Source organism: Diceros bicornis, chromosome 28 (genome assembly GCF_020826845.1).
Source record: "Diceros bicornis minor isolate mBicDic1 chromosome 28, mDicBic1.mat.cur, whole genome shotgun sequence".
Lineage (NCBI taxonomy): Eukaryota > Metazoa > Chordata > Mammalia > Perissodactyla > Rhinocerotidae > Diceros > Diceros bicornis.
Genome location: NC_080767.1, coordinates 31,348,224 through 31,367,726, shown reverse-complemented (window position 1 = coordinate 31,367,726; position 19,503 = coordinate 31,348,224). Strand labels below are relative to the sequence as shown.

The window sequence follows — 19,503 nt, the reverse complement described above, 5'->3', positions numbered from 1 at the left end:
TGTAATAGTCTATTGTCTGGATGTACAACAATTTATTTAACCATTACTTACTGAAAGATATATTTTTTTGGGTGCCAGAGATGATTTTATTGTTACACAGGGAATGCAAAAAGTTTATTCTGCCACCTGACACAGTCTTCTGTGTTGTATACGCTGCTTCAATTTACAAGCACAGCCTCTGTCTCAGGGTCTGATACTTACAGTGGCTTCTAGAGAGACCCATGTGGGGGTCCTTTGTCCCACCTCACATGTTAGGCTTAGCGGTCTTCTGACTTTTGAAGGTAACAGGGTGGGGCTGGAATGGAATCCTGATCTTGTGGTTCCTTATCTGGTTCCTGACTCCCAGGCTGCCTCTGAGTTACAATAGCAGCTATACCACATCCCCAATGAGGGGCAGGTGGTGTGGGTTAGGGCAGGAACTGTACGTGGATGGATTCCATTAGAGGAATCTAAAAACCCTAGTGGGAATCTGAAAGCTGACCACAGTCAAAGAGGCTTGGGACCACGTCCCCAGAGTCTTTATGGGAAGGGGACCTGGCTGACTTGACCTTCACCTTTTGAACTTTTTCAGTCTGTGAAGTCCTTGTTATTCCTTTCTCCGTGCAGCAAGCCCAGGGTTACATATGATGCAGATCAGTAGGTTCCTGGCTCAGATGAACTTAGTTTCTGGCTACACTCTGCAATTCCTGAAACATCCAGAATAAACTGCTCTCAGAGCACTTCTCCTGCCCAGGGATGCCTTGGCTCTGGTCAAGCACAGTAGTGTTTGCAGTCATAGTCCTGCACTGGGTTCCAGCCTAACCAGCTAATCAACCTCTTCCGTGTGAAGTTCTGCTGATGGGGCATCTCCTGGACTTTGCTCGGTTGAACAGAGATTCTTCTGCTCTGGGGGGAAATACATCCATATCCTTATCTCTGGTGTGTGCCACTTGAAATCTCTTCTACTCTAGGATTATATGAGAACTCTTTTTCAGTCCTTTTGGTAATACCTTCTCTATCAGACTCTCTGATGTCAGATACTCAGTAGTCGTTCATAGGTCCTCTCCAGCTTTCAAGTTTCATACTCTTTCATGTTTATGTCACTCATTTTTTTTAAACAGACAACATATGTTCAAGAAACTAAATATTTTTTAGTTCAAAATTGATTAAAATCTCCTACATTTGTGTATATGTAATGGGCTTGCTGTGGAAGGATCCAATGCATCTCTCTTACAATATTCTCATTAGGGGACATGCCTGTAGTATTATTCCTCCATTGTATTCAACCCATTCCCAAATATCTATATGGTGGGAGGAGAGGCTGTCAAGGAGTTATCTGGACTACTCCCAAGGGCCATTGAGAGCATTTCATCCAACATGGCAAGATGTTCAGAAGGTTTGCTTAGATCATTCCTCTGATTATATTTACTTTCAGAAGGAGTTTATCTTATTCTTGTCTATGTTTATTAGCAACTTCCCAAAGTTACCTTTGGGCTCCCTTTTGGGGATAGTAAAAATTTTATTAAAGTCCCCAGATACTACCCACCCACATCAGTTCACTCCTTCTGAAGGATGGCAGAATATCTTGTGGGAATTGCCTCATATTCTGAGAGAGACAACACTCTAACTGTGAATAGGAAGCATAGCACTAACCTGAGGGCCATATTGGTAACTCTTTCACCCCAGTGTGCTGTCTCACGGCACTTATTATTCAGGATTCCCTTTAGTTTGAACTTTTTAGAATATCTATAGGTGTATACATAAAAAGCTTTATAAGTTACTGGAAGTAACTTATAAATGGAACGTGTCATTACTGAATTTATGTATTTAATATATGCCAGGCATTTTTCACATTCTAAAGTGGTATATTGTACTCAGTTGAGCATAAGAAAACTATGGCACATCTATAGAGGAAGTGGAAAGGGTCCAGATCTTTTAGGCCTCCATCCCCAAAGCTGAGTGATTGGCAGGAGATAATGTGAGAATCAGGTATGCCTCCTGGATTGCTGGTTGCTTCCTGATAATTGGAAGAGGACATAGTGACAGCAATGACAGCAACCTTGATGTTGAGCCTGAATATTCCTGTGTCCTCTTAGGCTGCTGTGTACCTCTTGTTATATTGTTAAGGCCAAAAGTCATGTATTTAACTTCAACTCCTGACATCAACAAGCTTCTGACTTATAAAGCTGATGGCTTTCAAAACTTGATGAAGTAATTGAGGCAAAAGTATTGCAGAGAGACTATATATCTTATGTTACTCTTGTTTTTAACAATGGCATAATTAGAGAAGGATTTATTAAGCCGCAAATTTACACTTAGTGTTTGTGTGTTATTAGAGTTGTGTAGTAGACATTAAAGCAGTCACCAACTACTTCTGGCTCTCCATTTTTCAGATACATTGTTGGGTTGTGCCTCTTGGCTCTCTTGTTTTAATGGAGACAATGAGATTAGTTGTGACAATGCGTGGTGGTAAGAAGTGGTGTCACTTCTGGAGCAGAGCAGTTAATTGCCAGTGCAAAACCTCCAGGAAGCTTTCTCAACTTCTGAAAGAGTGGTGATTAATATTTACAATGGTGATTGCTCCATCGCCTTGGTTCCTGAGTGTTTAAAAAGAGCAGCACCCTTACAATTTTCTGTGGTGGACATGCAGTATGAATAAAAACTAGATTTTTTGGGGGCTGGACCGGTGGCATAGTGGTTAAGTTAGCATGATCTACTTCAGCAGCCTGGAGTTTGCTGGGTCGGATCCTGGGCGTAGACCTACATACCACTCATCAAGCCATGCTGTGGTGGCATCCCAAATACAAAAAATAGAAGAGGATGGGCATGGATGTTAGCTCATGGCAATCTTCCTCAAGCAAAAAGAGGAGGATTGACAACAGATGGTATCTTAGGGCCAATCTTCCTCACCAAAAGAACAAAAACAAAATCAAAAAACAAAAAACAAAACAAAACTCGATTTTTGTGTTTTAAGGTCCAAAGATTTTGAGAGTGTTTGTTCCATGGCATAATTTAGCTTATTATGACTGACACATATTGCTTTTTCCAGAATATAATGGGCATTTCTCTGAGGATTATTGTCATGTGAAGAATTAAGAAAAGAAGAATTAAGAGGGAAGGAAAAAGGAATTGTGTACTGAGAATTCATAGTGTAATGATACTTTGTGTTGGTGGGGGGAATAAATCTGCTTTGTAGATTCTGCTATCTTTTTAGCCATATTCTCCCTGTTCTAAAATTGAACAAGCTCACAGCTTTTCACAGTTCCTCAAACATATCAAATGTTTATTGCCTCTACCTGCTTGGGTGGTTTCCGTATTTGAATTGCTTGCCCATTTCCTGTTCTACTGAAGTTTTGTCTCTCAAAATCAGTCTACCCTTAAGGAAAATCTTAGGTCATTTCTCAAAGTGACTTCCCCAATTCTCTATGAAATCCAAGTAACGCCTTATTTTAAAAACTCATAGGACGGGGCCGGCCCGGTGGCGCAAGCGGTTAAGTGCGTGCGCTCCGCTGCGGCGGCCCAGGGTTCGCTGGTTCGGATCCCGGGCGCGCACCGACGCACTGCTTGGCAAGCCATGCTGTGGCGGCGTCCCATATAAAGTGGAGGAAGATGGGCACAGATGTTAGCCCAGGGCCGTCTTCCTCAGCAAAAAAAGAGGAGGATTGGCGGATGTTAGCTCAGGGCTGATCTCCTCACACACAAAAAAAATAAATAAAAAACCTCATAGGACGTTTTAACTCCTTGAGTACTAGCCAATGTCAAGCTTATAGAAAAGTTATTTATAATTAGCTTTATTCCACTAAATGGCTGGCAGAAATCAGGATTCCCAGCGCTACTTGGCCTGGAACTGAACATATATTTGGTCAAACTCAATGATAGAAACTAAGTATTCTAGCTTTCAGGTCAAAGTTCTTACTGCTATTCATCACTACCTCTCAATACTTCTTTGGGTGCCACGTGAAAAATGGATAGGAAGAGGGGCTGGCCCCGTGGCTTAGCGGTTAAGTGGGTGCGTTCTGCTACTGGCGGCCTGGGGTCCGACCGGGCGCACACCGACGCACCGCTTATCCAGACATGCTGAGTCAGCGTCCCACATACAGCACTAGCAGGATGTGCAACTACGACATACAACTATCTACGGGGGCTTTGGGGAGGAAAGGGGGAAAAAAGGAGGAGGATTGGCAATAGGTGTTAGCTCAGGGCCGGTCTTCCTCAGCAAAACAGTGGAGGATTGGCATGGATGTTAGCTCAGGGCTGATCTTCCTCACAAAAATAAATAAATAAATAAATAAATAAATTCTTAAAAAAAAATGGGTAGAAAGGAAGGTAACCACCTCATCTTCTAGTCATCTTCCAATTATGACATTCTGTGTTGTTATTCCTTCTATGAGAGAATTCTGAACCTTAATTTCCTCAAACTCATCTTCATAGTTTTGTTTCTTAAGCTATAGATGAAAGGGTTCAGCATGGGTGTCACTACTGTGTACATGAGTGTGGCTACCCGGTCCTTCACCACTGAGTACATGGACAGGGGTCTGAAATAGACATATATGACACTCCCATAGAACAAGACCACTACAGTGAGGTGGGAGCCACAGGTAGAGAAGGCCTTCCACTTCCCAGCTGCAGAGGGGATTCTGAGCACCGTAATGATGATTCTCAGGTAGGAGAAGAGGATGCACAGGAAGGGGCTCACAATGACAGCCAGGGTCTCAGTCATTAGCACAATCTGGTTGGAGGAAATGTCAGAGCAGGATAGCTTTAGCACAGGCTGAGTATCACAAAAAAAGTGCTTAATGACATGGGAGGCACAGAAAGACAGGCAGGACATGAGTAGCACACGAAGCATGGAGTGCAGGTGGGAGATGGTGCAAGAAACCAGAAGCATGAGGAGGCAACGCTGTGGGTTCATAACCACATCATAATGGAAGGGGTTGCAGATGGCTACCAGGCGGTCTATGGCCATAGAGGCCAGCAGGTAGCTGTCGGTGTTCCCAAAGGCCATGAAGAAGTACATCTGGACCAGGCAGCCCATGTAGGAGATAGACTTTGTCTTTGATAGGAAATTTGCCAGCATCTTGGGCACAATGACTGTTGTGAAGCAGATATCCATGAAGGACAGGTTGCTGAGAAAAAAGTACATAGGAGTATGGAGGCGGGAGTCAGAGTGGATGGCCAGGATGATGAGTATGTTCCCCAAAAGGGTCACCAGGTACATGTTGAGGAAGATGGTAAAGAGGGGCTTCTGTAGCTGAGGGTTGGAAGAGAGGCCAAGGAGGATAAATCCTGATGTGTTGCTGCTGTAATTCTTTATCTTCATGTCTGACTTCTTGGACAGGGCTTGGAGAAGCAGTGGGAGAGATATAAAGGAGAATTTTATCAAGGACCTTTCTTCACTAACCTCCAACCTTTAAAAAGATTCCACTGCTATTTGTTAGGAGATTAAAGAATATTTACTTCAATTAATGCAGTCATGCATTCTTAACAATGGGGATACAATCTGAGATATGCATCATTGGACGATTTCGCCTTTTTGCGAACATCATAGTGTGTACTTACCCAAACCTAGATAGTGTAGCCTACTACACACCTAGGCTATATGTACTAATCTTATGGGACCACGTTTGTATATGCAGTCTATCTTTGACCGAAGTGTCATTATGTGGTGCATGACTGTACAGAGAAACAAGAGTGATATCCAATAAGGGGAAAGTTAAAAAATTTTAAGCTGCTTCCTAAATGAGTAGTTAAGGTTTCACAGATGAGATGTTCTTGGGAACTTCTATGTGGCCTATTTTGTCTGAGTTTTCTCAATTCTCTTTCCAATGATTCTTCTTTAGTTGCTTCTTGACCAAATCCTTAGCCTCCTTTTTTTTCTTCTTTCAGCGAAAGAGGCTGCTGAGTCCCACCTTGAATCAAGATGGTTTTATACAAGGGGTCCCTATGAATAAGGTCATCTCCTACTCATTGGTGGAGAGGTGGTGGTGGTGGTAGTCGGTATAGGACAAAAGTGAGCAGTAGATTTAATCAATGCTCTTTGGTACCCAAAGAATTCAGATAAGACTTCATTAAGTCTTCAGAGCAAAATATGCTTAGTGTTTATTTGAGCACCTCTGTTTGGCTAACATGATCTGGACACTTAAATTATAAGTTTTTGCTTCAGAGAGGCCACTCAAAATAGGAACATTACCAGGAGTAGCAAATGTTATTGATTAATGCTTTAAATGTATTAGATTTTTGTTTAAAAAACAATGAAGTCCTTATCTAAACATTCAAATATTACAGGAATATTGGACAATGTTGTATGTCAATTATATCACAATGAAGCTACAAAAAGGCAATTCCTTTCAAGTTAATAAAATTCAGGGCTGATGTTGGCACTGTGGCCGGTGAGTTATTCCCTTTATCTGTCACTTCTGTGTTACAACCCGTGGGACATCTATTGTTCAACAATGGACTCCCTGCACAACACGCTAGAACACCTGAGAGATCTATGCATCGATATATCTGAAGATGAGTGGACTGGACCTTTGGGAGGCAGTGGAACTAGGGTAGTATTCCACATCCCATCCCCCAGTGGTGGCAATCCAAAACTGGTTGTTCCTGGCAGTAGCAGTGGTGCCCTGACCTAAGATTTCAAGGATCACACTGACTAGACTGGTGGCAGAGCTTTAGGAGCAGCAATGACACTCGTGTCTTAGCTCCTGCTCCCACGTTGGTGGTGACAGGTGGCGTGAAGACCTGAGGCTCCAGGAAACACAGCAGGGCCAGTGAATCAGCTCCTTCCTCCTCCCCAGGCAGGGGCAACTCTGATCTCTGTCTTTTAGTAACAAGGGCTGCACCCAAAATGTGAATACCACTGGAAGATGTGGTGGTGCATTCACTTGAGCTTTTAAGAATTACACTGGTGGGGGCTGGCCTGGTGGTGTAGCAATTAAGTGTGCACACTCCGCTGTGGTGGCCCAAGGGTTTGAAGGTTCGTATCCTGGGCGCACACCAACGCACTGCTTGTCAAGCCATGCTGTGGTGGCGTCCCATATAAAGTAGAGGAAGATGGGCATGGATGTTAGCCCAGGGCCAATTTTCCTGGGCAAAAAAAGAGGAGGATTGGCATTGGATGTTAGTTCAGGGCTGATCTTCCTCACACCCGCACACAAAATAAATAAAAACAAAAACAAACAAAAAAGAAAAAATGGAAATTAAAAATAAAAATTACACTGGTGTGAACCAGTGACTAGAGGCTGCAGGAGCAGCAATGATACTCATGCCTTAGCCCTGCCCCTCCCCCAGCAGTGGCAGAATGGACCTGTGACCTGAGGCTTCAGGAGCCACAGCAGAACCCATGACCTAGCCCCCAGTGGCAACACCACTGACATGGGCTTTACAAGCAGCTGGGCTTCATACAAGACCTGGGCCCCTGGCAGTGACTGCAATACCTGGAACCCAGTGCCCCCAGCAGCAATGCAACCATCACCCCCAGATAACCCAGGAATAGTAGCACAGGTGGTGCATGGGGCAGCACCACCCAAACCTGAGGAGAGCCTGTGGAGAGTCAGTGGGGTTACACAAGACCTAGCTGCCCTAGAAGCATCAGATGTACCCACAGCCTGGTGACTCTGGTGGTGACACTGAGACTGCAGCAACATCATAAGCAGCAAGGCACCAGCAACCTCAGAGGCACAAAGACACAAGAAGGGCAGTGACACCGCCTCTGGCAGAGGCAGTGGAGAGTGAAAAAGGAAGGCTCTCAAATACAGCCAGAAGCAGTTCAGAATAAAAGTAACCAAAGCCTTACCCAAATAAGAAAGGTGTTTACTACCACAAATGCTCTAGGAGAGGATCAACTCATTGAGTACCACGACAAACTACAGTAACACGGTAAATAGAAAGTAAATGACAAATTTCCAGAAACCAAACCTGAAGTCACAGAAGATTACAATATAGCTGACAGAAAATTCAAAGTAGCTGTCTTGAAGAAACTCACTGAGTTACAGGAAAACTCAGATAGACAGTTCAATGAGCTCAGGAACAAAATTAATGAACAGAAGGAGTACTTTACCAAGACATTGAAACTCCAAAAAAAAAAAAAAAAAAAAAAAAAACAAATTCTGGAGATGAAGAACAATTAATGAGATGAAAAATGAAGTAGAAAGCACAGGAAATAGAGCAGACCATGTGGAAGAGAGAATTAATGAGCTCAAAGATAGAAATCTAGAAATGATTCAGGTGGAAGAGGAGAGAGAAGATTTTAAAAAGATGAAGAAATTCTACAAGAAATATCTGACTCAGTTAGGAAAAGCAATATGAGAATAACGGGTATCTGAGAAGGAGAAGAGAGGGAGAAAGGAGCAGAGAGCTGATTCAAAGAAATAATAGCTGAGAACTTCCCAAACCTGGTGAAGAACTGGATATACAAATACATGAAGCTAACAGAACTCGTAATTATCTCAATGCAAAAAGATCTTCTTCAAGGCATATTATATTAAAACTTCAAAAGTCAATGGTAAAGAAAGAATATTAAGAGTGGCCAGAGAGAAGAAAATCACTTACAGAGGGATCTCCACCAGGCTATCAGTGAATTTCTCAGCAGAAACTCTGTAGGCTAGGAGAGAATGGAATGATATATTTAAATATTGAAAGAGAAAAATTACCATCCGAGAATACTCTATCCCAGCAAAGTTATCTTTCAGATATGAAGGAGAAATAAAGGCTTTCCTATACAAACAAAAGCCGATGGATTTCATTGTCACTAGACCACCTTACAAGAAATGTTGAAAGGAACCTCTTACTTGAAATAAAAATGCAAAAATTTACCAACAATTGAGCAAAGTGATAAATAGACAGAATCAGAAAATTGCAACTCTATGTCAGAATAGTTGAATAAACACTTAATTATACTGTAAAGACTAAAGGGGAAGAAAGCATCATGAATAACTATAACCACTTCAATTTGTTAACAAACTCACAACACAAAAAAGGATAATTTGTGACCAAAAAAAAAAAAAAACAACCGTAGAAAGGGAAGAGGATAAGGATGGAACCTGTGTAGGCTAATGGACATAAAATGTTATCAGCAGAAAAAGAACTATCTCATCTACGAGATCTTTTATACAAACTTCATGGTAACCACAAAACAAAAAATCGGATTAGAGTCACAAATCATAAATAAAGAGGAAACTTGGAAAAACATCACAGATAACCACCAAACTGAAATGGCAGACAAGAATACAAGGAAAACGAAAGAATGGAAACACAGAATAAGCAGAAAACAAAAGTTAAAATGTCAGTATTAAACCATTCTATATGTAAATGGACTGAATTCACCAATCAAAAGATACAGAGTGGCTGGATGGATTAAAAAGCAAAACCTGACAATATGCTGCCTCCAGAAGACCCATCTTAGCTCTAAAGACAAACATAGGCTCAGAGTGAAGGGATGGAAGATGATACTCCAAACAAATGGCAGCCAAAATAAAGCAAGTGTAGCCATACTTATATCAGACAAAATAGACTTCAAGTCAAGTCAAAAAAGATAACAAGAGACCAAGATTGCCATTATATAATGAAAAGGGACATTCCACCAAGAAGATATAACACTTATTAATATATATGCACCTAACACAGGAGCACCAAAGTATATCAAACAACTGTTAACAGACCTAAAGGGAGAAATAGACAGTGACTCAATAGTTGTAGGGGACTATAACACCCCACTTACATCAATGGGTAGATAAACCAGGCAAAAAGTCAACAAGGAAACACTTGTCTTAAATGAAACACTAGACCAGATGGACTTGATAGATATATACAGAACATTTCAACCAAAAGCAGCAGAATACACATTCTTCTTAAGTGAAGACGGAACATTCTCAAAGATAGACTATATGTTGGGAAGCAAAATAAACATCAATAAATTTAAGAAGATTGAAATCATATCAAGCATCATTTCTGACCAGAATGATATGAAACTAGAACTCAACTACAAGAAGAAAGCTGGAAAAATCACAAATATGTAGAGACTTAAAATACTACTAAACAGTTATTGTATCAAAGAAGAAATCAAAGGAGAAATCAAAACATACCTGGAGACAAATGAAAACAAAACACACCATACCAAAAATTTATGGAATGCAGCAAAATAAGTACTAAGAGGGACATATACAGCAATACAGGCCAGCATGAAGAAATAAAAAAAATCTCAAATAAACACTCTAACACTATACCTAAAGGAACCAGAAAAAGAAGAAAAAGCAAAACCCAAAGTCAGTAGAAGGGAGGAATAATGAAATTCAGAGCAGAAATCAATGAAATAGAGACAAAAAAACAATAGAAAGGCAGTGAAACTAAGGGCTGGTTCTTTGAAAAGATAAACAAAATTGACAAACCGTTAGCTAGACACACTACGAAAAAAAGAGACAAGGCTCAAATAAATGAAATCAGAAATGAAAGAGGAGAAATTAAAACAGTTACCATAGAAGTACAAATTATTTTAAGAGGATAATATGGAAAGCTATATGTCAACAAACTGGATAACCTAGAAGAAATGGATAAATTCTTAGAATCGTCAATCTCTTAAAACTGAATCAAGAAGAAATGGAGAATCTGAATAGACTAATCACAAGCAAAGAGATTGAAACAGTGAACAAAGCCTCCCAAAAAACAAAATTCCAGGACTGCATGGCTTCTCTGGTGAATTCTACCAAACATTTAAAGAAGATTTGATTCCTATACTTCTCAGACTATTCCAAAAATTTGAAGAGGGAGGATTCTTCCTAAGTTATTTTACAAGGCCGATATTACCCTGATACCAAAACTGGAGAAGGACAACACAAAAAAGGAAAATCACAGGCCAGTATCGCTGGTGAATATAGATGCAAAAATCCTCAACAAAATATTAGCAAATCGAATACAATAAAACATTAAAAGGATCATACACCATGATCAAGTGGGCTTTATTCCAGGGATGCAGAGATGGTTCAACATCCACAAATTAATCAATGGGATACACCACATTAACAAAATGAAGAATAAAAATCACGTGATCATCTCAATAGATACAGAGAAAGTATTTGACAAGATTCAACATCCATTTCTGATGAAAACTCTCAATAAAATGGGTGTAGAAGGAAAGTACTTCAACATAATTAAGCCATATATGGCAAACGCACAGCCAAGATCACACTTAATGGTGAAAAACGCAAAGACATTCCTCTGAGAACAGGAACAAGACAAGAGTGCCCACTCTCGCCACTTTTATTCAACAGAGTATTGGAAGTTGTGACCAGAGCAACTAGGCAATAAAAGAAATAAAAGGAATCTAAATTGGAAAGTAAGAAGTAAAACTCTCACCATTTTCAGATGACAAGATTCTCTATATAGAAAACTCCAAAAAATCCACCAAAAAACTATTAGAAATCAAGGAATCCAGTAAAGTTGCAATGTACAAAATCAACATACAAAAGTCAGGTGCATTTCTATATACTAATAATGAAGTAGAAGAAAGAGAAATCAAGAATACAATCCTATTTACAATCACAACAAAAAGAATAAAATATCTAGGAATAAATTTAACCAAGCAGGTGAAAGACCTATACACTGAAATCTATGAGACACTATTGAAAGAAATTCAGGAGGACTTAAAGAAATAGAAAGATTTTGTCTTTTTTATGGCTACTACTCAGCCATAAAAAAAGACAAAATCGTCCCATTTGCAACAACATGGATGGGCCTGGAGGGTATTATGTTAAGTGAAATAAGCCAGAAAGAGAAAGACAAACACTGTATGATCTCACTCATATGTGGACTATAAACCAACACATGGACAGAGAAAACTCTATTGTGGTTACCAGGGGCAATGGGGATAGGGGGTGGGCACAAGGAGTGAAGGATACATATATATGGTGATGGACAAACAAAAATGTACAACCCAAAATTTTATAATGTTATAAACTATTAAAACATCAGTTAAAAAAAAAAGAAATAGAAAGATATTCTGTGCTAATGGGTTGGAAGAATAAACCTAGTTAAAATGTCCATATTACCTAAAGCATTCTACAAAGTCAATGCAAACCCAATCAGAATCCCAAAGACATTTGTTCGCAGAAATGGAACAAAGAATCCTAAAATTTATATGAAACAAAAGAAGACCCTGAATAGCCAAAGCAATCCTGAGAAAATGAACAAAACTAGAAGTATCATACTCCCTGAATTCAAAATGTACCACAAAGCCAGAGTAATGAAAACAGCATGGTACTGGCGGAAAAGCAGACACACAGATCAATGGAACAGAGTTGAAAGCCTAGAAATGAAACCACACATCTATGCTGGCCTGTGGCGTAATGGTTAAGTTCGCACACTCCACTTTGGCGGCCTGGGGTTCGCAGCTTTGGATGCTGGGTGCGGACCTAGGCACTGCTTATCAAGCCATGCTGTGGTGGCCTCCCATATAAAGTAGAGGAAGATAGACATAGGTGCTAGCCCAGGGCCAATCTTCCTCAGCAAAAAAGATGAGGATTGGCAACAGATGTTAGCTAAGGGCTAATCTTCCTCAAAAACAAAAACAAAAACTACACATCTATGAGTAGCTAATTTTCAACAAATGATCCAAGAACATACAATGAAGAAAAGAAAGTGTCTTCAATAAATGGTTTTGGGAAAACTGGACAGCCACATACAAAAGAATGAAAGTAGACCATTATCTTACACCACATGCAAAAATTAACTGAAAATGCATTAAAGACTTGAATGTAAGACCTAAAACCATAAAACTCCTAGAAGAAAACATAGATGGTATACTCTTTGACTTTGGTCATAGCAGTGTCTTTTTGAATATCATGTCTCCTCAGGCAAGGGAAATAAAAGAAAAAATAAACAAATGAGACTACATCAAACTAAAAAGCTTCTGCACAGCAAAGGAAACCATCAACAAAATGAAAAGACAACCCACCAATTGGGAGAAAATATTTGTAAATCGTATATCTGATAACCAGTTAATTTCCAAAATATATAAAGAACTCATACAACTCAACAACAAGAAAATGAATAACCTGATCAAAAATGGGCAGAGGATATGAAGAGACATTTTTCCAAAGAAGATATACAGATGGCCAGCAGGCACATGAAAAGATATTGAACATCACTAATTATTAGGTGAATGCAGATCAAAACTACAATGAGATATTACCTCACACCTGTGGGAATGGCTATTATTAAAAATAAGAAATCTAAGAAGTGTTGGAGAGGATGTCTGGAAAAAGAAACCCTTATACACTGCTGGTGGGAATGTAAATTGATGCAGCCCTTATGGAAAACAGTATGGAGATTTCTCAAAATATTAAAAATAGAAATACCATATGATCCAGTTATTCCACTTCTGAACATTTATCCAAAAAATATAAAAAAAATTATTTGAAAAGATATATGCAGCCCTATGTTCATTGGAGTAATATTCACAATAGCCAAGACTTGGAAGCAACCTAAGTGCCCATTAACGAATGAATGGATAAAGGATGAGGTATATATATACATATATGTACGTATATGCAATGGAATACTACTCAGCCATCAAAAAAAGATGAAATGGTGCCATTTGTTACAACATGAGAGTATTATGCTTAGCGAAATAAGTTGCACAGAGAAAGACAAATACCATGTGATTTCACTCATATGTGGAAGATAAACAACAAATGTCTAGATAAGGAGAACAGATTGTTTGTTACCAGAGGGGAAGTTTTGTGGAGAGGATGAAAAGGATAAAGGGCCACAGATGTATGGTGACAGATGGAAACTAGATTTTTGGTGGTGAACAGGATGCGGTCTATACAGAAGCCAAAATATGATGTACACCTGAAATTTACATAATGTTATAAGCCAATGTGACCTCAATAAAAATTAAAAAAAAAATCACTGCACTTATAATAAGAATCCAAGGCAATTTTTAATAGGACTTGAGAAGGTCATCCTAAAGTTCATCTAGAGGAATAAATGACCAAGAAATGACATGATAATTTTGAAAAAATTAAAATAATGTCAGAGAACTTATCTAATCCACAATTAAAGCAAACATTAATGACATTTGTCATTAATTAATGACAAATAATAAGATAGTGGTATACACAGAGAAAAACAAATCCAAGGACCAGAATAAGGAATTCTGTATACAAGATATACAGAATTCATCAATACAAGTATGCTTGTATTGATACATGTATATAGATCTTGATCTATATGGCACTTAATATATAATAAAGATTCATTTCATAAAAATGGAGAAAGGATGGACTATAAATAAGTGATATTTATGATAATTGGCTCAACATTTGGAAAAAATAAGACTAGATTTCTATCCAAGCCACATACAGAAATAAAACCCATTTGAATGAAGAATCTAAAAGTAAAAAATCCAAACTATGAAATAAATATTAGCCAACAATAGAGGTGCATATTTTTATGATTTGAAGATGGAGATACTATTCCAAGAAAGAAATAAAACATAGAGGCAAGAATGACAAAATAATGTACTCAAAAATGTGAAAATGAAACCAAAATAGACCATAAGCAAAGCTAAAATATAAATTACTGGCTCAAAGAAAACATCCAAAATGTTTGGAAAATTATTTACCAAAGAAAACCTCATTGGCAATGTTCAACCTCATTGGTAATCAGAAAACATAAGTTAGACTGAAATAAAATTTTCACCCATGAGATTGTCAAGTAAATTTTTTGACAATAACTGAAAGGAAAAGATCCTCACATACACTGGTAGTGAGAGGGTAGTCAGTGTAGGGCTTTTGGTAGTCTGTCAGAATTGAAAATCTACATCTCCTTATCCAATAATTCCACTTATAGAAATCTATCCTTTAAAAATAGTCGTATATGCATAGCACAAAGATGTGTACACACATTATCATTGTAGCATTGCTTCTACTACCAAACAAAACAACAAAAACAAACAAAACAACCCACAGAGCAAACAACCTAAATATCCACAAATAAGTGAATTATTAAAACAATTTGTAGTGCATTCTCATGAGTCAGTATCATGCAGTCTCTAAAGAAATAAGATGGCTAATGTTAGCTAACATTTATTAGCACTCAATATATATCACACACTGAGCTCAGCGCTTTGAATGTCTTTTATCATTTATTTTCTCCAAATCCTAAGACATAGGCACTATTATTATCCCTATTATGCAGATTAAAAGAAGTATTTAGCAAAATTAACGAATTTACCGGTATCCACAGTTAGTAAGTGGCCGAGCTGGGATTTGACTTCAAATCTCATGGCAGAGCAGAAGCTATTCATTGCTAAGCTATTTTATTTCTGTGACATTACTGTCTACGGTATTTTTTAAGTGATAAAAATAAGCTGCAGAACAATGCATATAGAATAATCCCATTTTTTGTAAAGAAAATATGTCCTTTATATTTGTGCTTGTTTGGTGTGTGTGTTTATGTGTGTATCATTGCCTTCTGAAGTGAGATTGGAGGGATGGAGTGAGGAGTCCCTTCCGTACTTAACTTTATATTATATTGTTTGCTTTTCAAACTAGGGACACATGTTTCTTTGTATTTTCTAATTAAAAAAGTGAAAGTTCCTTATAATTCAACTTCCCAGAGAACTAGAGTTGTATGCATATTTTAAAGTTATTTTTCTCTGCATAGATATATAAACATATTATAATCAGGAATAGGGTCATACTATCCATAATGCTTTTTCTCCCCCCCCAGACAGTGTAACAATGGATATTTTTGTATAGTAGTCCCCTGTTATCTGGGATTTCACTTTCCACGGTTTCAGTTATCCATGACAACCACAATCCAAAAATATTAAATGGAAAATTCGAGAAATAAACAATTCATAAGTTTTAAATTGCATGGCTATCTGAGTAGCATGATGAAATCTCGCACTGATTCACTCCATCCTGCCCGGGAGGTGAATCATCCCTTGTCCAGTGTATCCATGCTGCATACACTACCTGCCCGTTAGTCACTTTGTAGCCCTCTTTGTTATCGGATCAACTGCCATGGTATCTCAGTGTTCGTGTTCAAGTAACCATCAGCTTCGTCTGCTCCTGACATCTAACCATTGGCATTGTGGTGGCTGGATGATCCTCCTTCTGATGTGTCATCAGAAGGTCAATAGTAGCCTAGAACTAAGTCATGATATCTGCGTCATCGACCTCAATTCATCTCATCATGTAGACATTGTATCGTCTCACATCATCACAAGAAGAAGGATGAGTACAGTAAAATAAGATATTTTGTGAGAGAGATAGACTATGTTCACATAACTTTTATTACAGTATATTGTTATAATTGTTATAATAATAATATAAATATTATTATTAGTTATTGCTATTAATCTCTTACTGTGCCTAATTTATTAAACTTTATCATATTTATGTATGGATAGGAAAAAACATAATATGTATAGGGTTCGGTACTATCCATGGTTGTAGGCATCCACTGGGGGTCTTGGAATGTATCTGCTGTGGATAAGGGAGGACTAGTGTATGTACACACACACACACACACACACACACACACACACGTGTGTGTGTGTGTATATATATGTAAGTATATACATAGAAGTATATAACATATATAATATATATAAGTATATACATATAAGTATATAATATATAGCAATCATGAGAGAGATTCTATGGTATAGAATACACTCTGACATATGGAATGCTGAGTGGAGTTTATGAGCATTGAAAATTTTAATAGATGCTCCCAGTCTGAGCCAGCTACCCTTCATCCCACTCATGGGCAATATATTCATTTGACTTTCTGGACTCTTTCCACATTTCCTTCACTGTGTCTTTCAACCTCATTCCTGGGACTTTGTTTTCCCTGGTGGAGAAGGAGTATGCAATCCTCTCTGGGCTTGAACCCAGAATTCCTCAGATCTATGTGATATTTCTCAGGGGCAGTGCTTGACCGTCTTCCTCTGTAGCTGAAGCTGATGACATTGTATATTTTCTCATGCCTTGGACAAGTCATTTCACCTCAGCATCCCCATCAATAAGATGAAGTGGTTCTACTTTCTTCTCTGCCTACTCCTGCATTTGGAGACTCAAATGACAGTTGACATGTGCATATTCCCATGATTCCATCCCTACATCAAATGTATGCATTAAATATGTGTAGTTTTTTGTATATTACTTATTCCTCAATAAAGCTATATAATAAACAATAAAAAAAGAAGCATTGCAGAGCCTGGGATGTTTTCAGACTTAATCTACATAGATAATGATCAGAGGACTCTGCCCATCTGGCTGTCCCTGAATAATTTTCAAAGGTAGATCTTAAAAGAATGAAATGATTTTGACTGCAGTTGGTTGAGCAGGCTCATAGGTGAAAGTCAATTCCACTTTCTTGCAATACCTGTTCGTTGCCCCCAAAGCACAGTTGGGGGAAGTACACACCTGTCACCTGATACCAGATAATTACATATCTTGCTCATCCTGAGATTTTTTTTTTTTTTGCTGGAGTAAGATGAGCCCTGAGCTAACATCTGTGCCAATCTCCCTCTATTTTACATGTGGGACACCGCTACAGAATGGCTGGTGAGTGGACTAGGTCCACGCCCAGGATCCAAACCTGTGAACCTGGGCAGCTGAAGCAGAGCGTGTGGAACTTGAACCACTCGGCCATGGTGCTGGGCCCTTATCCTGAGATTTTGATTTGAAAATGCAATGTTGGTAAATGAGAGAACTAGAATTCATAAATGGAGTACCTGTTCCTGTTTCCCAAATGTTTAGCCTCTCTTTCCCATTGCTGTTGGTTTTGCATGACCCACACAAGGAGGAGGTAGAATAATGTTTTATCAAGGCCTTTTGGTGATTTAGAAGAAGCATAGGGTTTTGATTCACAGTCAATTTGAGTAAAAATGGAAGCAGTTTTCATTTCTTTCAAAATACTATCATAATAACTTGATTGGATTTTGTGCCGTCTTAAGTTTATGAATTATGTACACTACTTGACCATCCTCTTATTACTTAAATAAGATGATGTATGCACACATATTTTTACATGATATAGCACTATGAAAGGAAGTTATTATGATTAGTAATGAAGCATTTTGTGTTACTGGTGAAAAAAAATGACAGTTGAGTGAAAGAGTTTTGTGAAGCTTTCTGCAGATGATTACCGTTATTGCTCAGACAATAAGCTAGAGCAATGACATGTTAATGTCCAGCTTGTCGTCAATTAGTGATTGGGAAGGATCAGCAGGAACTTGGAGCCTTTCCAAGGCTTTTAGATTACACTATCCCACCTTAAAAGATATTTACTCTCTTCCTTGACAGACAGGAAATCGAGACTATTTCTATACTTCTCCACTTTCTCCATTGGAATTTTCCACTTTGTGGACATTTGTCATCTCGGGTTGGTTTTCCCTTCCTTTCTTCTTCATGACTTGTCCAAGGCCCTTCTCCTAGCCACGAGCCAACATGAACCCTGGAAGTAAAACTTGGAGCAGACAATGCACTTCCTAAACAGGATATAAAAATGCTGGGTAGGTAATACACTGGAGGAAAGCTGTCCATCATCCATGTACCTATTCACCTGAATGAGCAAGGACGGTTGGGAAGTGACTAAACTGGAAAAACATTCAGCTAACATTTATTGGACAGGTTCTGTGCTTAACACTTGTTGCATTTAATCCTGACAATAGCACTATGATGTTAGTAACATTATTATCCCCATTTACAGATAAAGAGGCTGAGGTTCAGAGAGTTATTCAGCTTGTAAGTGGTATATCTAAGATGCAAACTCAGGTATATCTGATTTCAAGTTGTGTGTTTTAAACTTCTCTAGCTTACCTCTTCCTGAACTATACACATGTGGTCAAGATCTAAGCTGGCTTGTCTTCCGCCAACAGAAGGTGTCTTAGTGCCAAGTGCCTTAAGCCTCCTGGCTGACCCATTATTGGACTCCATCCTTGGCTTCTACACATTGGGATCCTTTCAGTTTCCTTCTGAACTACTCCCATTTCTGCTTCCCGTTCCACAAAACCATACGCTGTCCTTTCATCCTCGCCTTCAGAGGGAAAGGATTTAAGGTACTTTGGACCTCAGTTCTGTTATATTGTGAGAAAACAGTAGCTCTCTGCTTTTGTAGCATCAATAACTGACCTTAGAATCTCACCTGGCTCCAGATTTTTGGAATCCTAGCTTCTCCCTGTCTACCCTCTTCCCACTTCCAGCAGTAAGACAAACAGGTATACAGCCTCCTTGAACAGGTCTGTCCTGTGAGTGCTTCTGCAGGGCCTTTAGAGGCCAGGTCCTTTTTCAGCTCTCTGAAATCTCTCCTTTCGTCTAGTTTTCACTCCTATATCAGATTAGAGCTTACCTTGCCCTTCCCAGTTGTTAAATTTTAGATTCCAAGGCAAGAGGACATTTAAAACATGCCCACTGGAATTCTTTTTGTGAATAATTGTCTTCCATCTGTCTCAACTTACCTTTGGTCTCCATCTGATTAACCAGAGGTGCTTAAAGAAGGATTTTTGTTGAA

The 19,503-nt window shown here is 38.8% G+C and overlaps 1 protein-coding gene across 1 annotated transcript; it reads right to left on the bottom strand.

The window, feature by feature from the left end:
* Positions 1 to 4,363: 4,363 nt before the first annotated feature.
* Positions 4,364 to 5,398, bottom strand: LOC131393733 (olfactory receptor 1L4-like). Its single transcript, XM_058524775.1, has one exon. It carries the CDS (start codon positions 5,297 to 5,299, stop codon positions 4,364 to 4,366), a length of 936 nt encoding a protein of 311 aa, XP_058380758.1. The 5' UTR covers positions 5,300 to 5,398.
* Positions 5,399 to 19,503: the final 14,105 nt, after the last annotated feature.